Genomic DNA, 6,000 nt, shown 5'->3' with positions numbered 1-6,000 from the left:
GAGCCGGTAAAATACCTGCCAAGGCAGGGGCTGGTATTACAAATTTACCGGCAATGTAGCTGCCTGTAAATTTGTAATACGATTAAAAGGAGCCCTCGGCCTGCCCCCAATCCCCTGGAACTTACCTTTTCTTTTAATTCTTCTAGCGTCCGTGGCCCCGCCCCTATTGATGTCACAGGCCACCCCTTTTGACGTCACGGCCCACCCCTTTGTGTCCCCGCCCCCCAGCAGCCGGTAAAACATTTTTAAAAAGGTGGCAACCCTATGGGCGGGTCAGGTGTGGCTCTATAAATTGGGGTTCCCGGTGGGTTAGGGTCGGGTGCAGATTGAATTTTTGTCGACCCACGCATCACTAATTTGATCCATTACCAGCAGGTCTGCAAAGGCCCAAATTATTGGTTGTTGGCCAAGGAGCCAAACAATTAGATGGGCAATCAGGAAAAAAACCCACTTGTTTGGCCCCTAATATGGCACAAACTTATGTGTGGCTCTCAAATAGTTACTTATCCATCTTGGCTGTAGACCTCTAGCTCACAGATTAGCTCTGAATCAAGTACAACTGCAAATCACTGCATTCCCACCTATACCCCTGTAGCACTTGGCACCGGTGTTTATATACCAACTCTTTTTTTTGTTTTGAGAGAATTTGAGAATTTGTTGAAGAACCCCCTTTGCATTGTATGGTGGTAGTGGGCCAAGCAAGGTGCATTTTCTCTTAAATGTATTCAGAGTGTGATGTAGATAGTTCTGTTCCAAGCTATTTAGCAGCTGTGTTTTGGTGGTTTTTTTAAAGGTTTGGTTTTTTTTTTGGATTGCAGTTTTTTAGTTTGCTATTTCCACTTCTATTTGGTTACTATGGTTCCATTTAGCCTAGCAACAGGCAGCAGTGTGAATGAAGACTAGACAATGGATGAGACCTAAACTCAAAGATTAAAAAAAAAAAAACATCTGATTTCTGGTTGTTGATCTTACGGACCTGATACAATCAGACATAATTTCTTACCTATCATTTGGGTCAGAAAAAGGCAGAATAGAAAAGCAAATACACTACAGAATATGGCTATCACACAGACCCGGACTGGCAACCTGTGGGTTCTGGCAAATGCTAGAGGGGCTGCTATAAAGTGACATAGAAAGTCAGTATTTAGTGGGTTGGTGGGGGCTATTTGGGCCTCTGTGTGGACTGATTGGTACCTGAAATGCCAGGGCCTATTTTCATTATCAGTCCAGACCTGTTATCACATCATATATTACAAGTTCAGTCTAAGGTTAACTTCCCCTTTAATCCTGTGCCTAATCATGCGTGTAATTGTAATTCAGATAAAATTACATGTAAACCATGAGGACCAGCAAATTGGTAAAGGTTCTGTGTCAAATGCTGTGAAATTATTTCCACTGTCCGTTAATAGGGGGCTTCAGATATTGAAATCATAATAAATAAACCTATTAGCGCCTGTAGCCCCATGTCGGAATTAAAAAGAGGGAGCAAAACTGTTCATGTGTATATGGGTGTGAGTGGCAGGGGCATAGACACGTAGATCAGTATTATACTGATGTATATATGTGAGTGTGCACTCACTCTTTGGAGAGGATTTGTGTGTCAGCGATTAAGACCCCCCGTTTGGGGGGTTAAATATCTATAAAACATTGCGTATGTTACAAAGTACATTGTCGCACATCGTCAGTCCTTGTTACAAAGTTTAACTGTAGCTCTTTACTGTTTCCGCCACTGATGAGTGGTTATACGACAGGTCCCAAGGGTTCCCACCAACCAGGAACTGACTCGGAGAGAGGGTCTCGCTATGAGACAATGGAAATGCAAAGAGTCTGCCGTTTCTTTCCGGTTCCAAATGGGCCTTTTCTAACAGTGTCATCTGGGAGTCTTCAAACTGGCTTTCCAAGTCCTGCAGGTTGATTATGCCTCTGGCCTCCTCCATAAAATGCTTTTGGCTGGGCCCTGGAACACACACGGTCCCATCCAGACCAGGGGGCATCATCAGGAAATTTTTATCCTCCTGGCGGTTGTTACGGGCAAACATTAGATTGGCCGTTCTCCAGGACGCAGGCTTTCTCCCTCTTCTGGGTCTGGACATCCGGCAGCTCTGTCTCTTGATGTGACGATGAAGATGATCGGAGCGAGTAAAGCTCTTGTAGCAGAACTCGCACTGGTAGGGTCGTACTCCCGTGTGGATGCGCATGTGGTTCTTGAGGTCGTAGTTGTGAACAAACTTGGCGTTGCAGTGAATGCACAAGTATGGCCGCTCCCCTGTGTGTTTCCGCATGTGTATCTTCAGCTTGTCCTGCCTACAAGGGAAAAAAAACAAATGCTTAATATTTCATTTTGTGTGATTGACAATGGAAAATATTTGGCGACCCTCTAAATAGGTTCCACCAGCTTAAAGGGATACTGTCATGGGAAAAAAAATGTTTTTTAAAAATGAATCAGTTAATAGTGTTGCTCCAGCAGAATTCTGCACTGAAATCCATTTCTCACAGGAGCAAACAGATTTTTTGTATTCAATTTTGAAATCTGACATGTGGCTAGACATATTGTCAATTTCCCAGCTGCCCCCAGTCATGTGACTTGTGCTCTGATAAACTTCAATCACTCTTTACTGCTGTACTGCAAGTTAGAGTGATATCACCCCCCCCCTTTTCCCCCCAGCAGCCTAACAACAGAACAATGGGTTGGTAACCAGATAACAGCTCCCTAACACAAGATAACAGCTGCCTGGTAGATCTAAGAACAACACTCAATAGTAAAAACCCATGTCTCACTGAGACACATTCAGTTACATTGAGAAGGAAAAACAGCAGCCTGCCAGAAAGCAGTTCCATCCTAAAGTGCAGGCACAAGTCACATGACCTGGGGCAGCTGGGATATTGACAAAATGTCTAGCCCCATGTCAGATTTCAAAATTGAATAGAAAAAAATCTGTTTGCTCTTTTGAGAAATGGATTTCAGTGCAGAATTCTGCTGGAGTAGCTCTATTAACTGATGCGTTTTGAAAAAAAAAACATGTTTTCCGATGACAGGATCTCTTTAATTTAGCACATTTCTAATGGAAATAGTGCAAATATATAAATGTTCTTGATTTTTCTTATCTGTCAGTTTCAGTCTTTCTTAAGCTTAAAGGGGAACTATCGCAACAATGAAAATTTAATATAAGTTTCATCATACTGAAGTAAGAAATTTTCTAAATGCAATTAATTAAATATTCTGTGCCGTTTCTGAAATAAACAAGTTGATCATCACTGCCCCTCTCTCAGCATCTGTTTCTCTTCATTCTGTCTTCATTCAGGAGTTGGGTGTCAGATGAATGATCCAATATATGTTATAGGGGGGCTCCTTTCCTAGTAGATGAATTAGAGCTCACTCAGTACAAACAAAATGTAACAAAATAACTGCCTTTTGCACAAATTCTGCATGTAGAGAGACATGATGTCTGGTGATTTCTAATACATCTTCTAGGCAAAAGCAGATGCTGAGAGAGGACTAGTGAAGATAAACTTGATTATTTCAGAAACGGTACCGAATATGTAATTGATTGTATTTAGAAAGTTTCTTATTTCAGTATGCTGAAGATAATATTTTCATTTTCACGATTGTTGCACTTTAAATTTTGTTGCTGGCAAGTACACACTTCTTATCACCTCTCATAGCCCTTCTATCCAGTTACTGTATAACTTCCTAACAAGTAACCAAAGGAAAATGTGGATTTGCACAATGCTAGATAATAGAATTAAGTGAGAAATGTGTGGGAGATTAGATTCAGAAGAGGATAAAAGATAAGAAAAACAAGAGTGTAAAGGAGAGACTTGGAATGGGCACAAAGTAGGACTTGGTCTGATATTTCTGGCAGGTGCTTTGTTCCATAGAAGGTAGTCCCTATTTTTATCTGTAAGAGTTCTACCTGTATCTGGAAACTAAAGGCCCCCATACACAGGCTGAAAAAAGCTGGCGACAGACCGAGTCGGCACCTTATTGGCACGTGTGTGGGACCATCCAATGGGATTCCCCGATCGACTGCCCGTATCAGATGCATTATGATCCGTTCGTTGTGCCCTAGAGCCCACGATCAGATCAGCCCGATATCACCCACTTCAATGTGGGCATATCAGGGAGAGATATGCTAGTTTGGCAACATTGCAACCGGCCCGGAAACGGCGGGTCTGGGCCAATAGAGCTCACTGGGTTTTTCCCCGGTATCCCACCGTCCCAGTCCAACCTTGAATATTACTGCTCCAGTGGCCAATAGACAATTCCTTATATTGAAATTCAGTAGGTGCCAAAAAAAAAGGCACATTTAAAAAGATTGTGCCCTTCTGACATGTCTCGTACTTTGCAGGTGGCACACAATATAGCCCCTTTTACAACAATTTCTCTTGGAAATAGACCTTGTCATACATGACTTTGGGTGCAGGGATCAACCCCACAGATTGGGAAGGTCTTTGGACTAGGGGTCAGGGCAGTTAAGGTATGGGAGTTACATACAGAGATATTTGGAGACTAGTGGGCAGATTTATCAAGGGTCGAATTTCGAATTCATTTAAGTTTTTTTAAACTCCCATAAACTCCTATGAACTTGAAATTTGACCAATCAAAATTTATTATAAAAACCACATTTTTTTAAACTCGGGTGAATAGGATCTACTCATTCGAGTTTTACAAAAAAAAACCCGTATGTCAGGAAGACTGCAAACATCAACAAATTGATCCCTGGACCTCTCCCATTGACTTATACAGCAATTTGGCAGGTGGCAAATAGTCTAATTTGAGTTCTTAAAGGGCAACTAAAGTCAAAAATAGAATAATGTTAGAAATGCTGTATTTTGTATACTAAATATAAACATAAACTTAATGCACCACAAGCCCAATTAAACAAATGAATTATACTTTCAAAGTTGGCACAGGGGGCTGTCATCTTGTAACTTTGTTAAACATCTTTGCAAGACCAAGACTGTGCACATGCTCAGTGTGGTCTGGGCTTCAGTTAGGAGGTTAAGCTTAGGGATCGTCATAAATGTTTAAAACAGCACAAGTCAAATAATATCTGCCATAGAAGCCGATACAGCAAGACTGATTAATAATCAGAATATACAGACTGCACTGGGTCTGTGGATACAAATCTACACAGTTGTTACAGGGAAACAAACAAAGCTGCTCGAGTTCTGGGAAGTAAAGCGGGGGCTCCCCCCTGTTGTTTGAAAGTATGATATTTTCCCTGCAGAGCAGTTAGGGATAGTCTGCAGTTTCCATAACTGCAGCTGTCAGAGCAAGTAAAATGAAGGGGGAATTTCACTGCATGCAGTCAGGTTTCTTATATAAACGGTACACATTTTTTAATTGAAGTATATTGGAGATTGGTTTCTTTTTCATTAAAGAAAGTTAAAAATGGGATTTTAATTTTATCCCCTTAAAAGGGCCACAGTATAATAAATCTCAAAAATAGAATTCAAATTTTTTTTTTAAAAAAAAACTCGAATCAAATTTGAATAACTCCATAGTCGAATTTGACAGTTTTGAAACCCGAAAATTCAAATTTGAAATTCAACCCTTGATAAATCTGCCCCTTTGGGAATGAAACGTTCAGTAAGTCAGGAACAACACAGTACCGGTGAAAGGGGGGATAAAAAGGCAATAAGTCACATACAGGAGGGGCAGATTGTGACCTTTACATGAATTTGGCAGGGGATCAGCAGACTGGCAGGGGTGTGGGTTGAGTCTAGCAGAGGCATTATGGTTAATTTTAACAGGAAAAGATTTTTATATGTGAAGGACAAAGTAAGTGGATAACGGGCCAAACCCAGGCAGATATGGGAACTGAACTCCATCAGGATCAAGTGTGGGAAAGGGCTTTATTTATTGTACTGCTGATATGCTCAGGACTGTACCATCAAGGTTACCAGCACTTATATGTCAGGCATCATTCCACCACTAATGTTGTGTCTCTTTCTGAGAAACATGCAGAGCTGTCTAGAGAGGAGTGAGACGGGCAC

General features: G+C 41.3%; 1 protein-coding gene across 6 annotated transcripts in view; it reads right to left on the bottom strand.

The window, feature by feature from the left end:
- Nucleotides 1-773: 773 nt before the first annotated feature.
- zbtb7c.S (zinc finger and BTB domain containing 7C S homeolog) overlaps nt 774-6,000 on the bottom strand; it is a 112,941-nt gene continuing 107,714 nt past the window's right edge. For all 6 annotated transcript variants that reach the window (XM_041580644.1, XM_041580641.1, XM_041580642.1 and 3 more), the window contains exon 3: nt 774-2,304. In XM_041580644.1, coding sequence (XP_041436578.1) covers nt 1,701-2,304 — 604 coding nt within the window. In that variant the 3' untranslated portion in view covers nt 774-1,700. The remainder of the gene's footprint in view (nt 2,305-6,000) is intronic.

Source organism: Xenopus laevis, chromosome 1S (assembly GCF_017654675.1).
Source record: "Xenopus laevis strain J_2021 chromosome 1S, Xenopus_laevis_v10.1, whole genome shotgun sequence".
Classification (NCBI taxonomy): domain Eukaryota; kingdom Metazoa; phylum Chordata; class Amphibia; order Anura; family Pipidae; genus Xenopus; species Xenopus laevis.
Note: the sequence above shows the minus strand (reverse complement) of the source record. Positions and strands in the feature narration are given on the sequence as shown.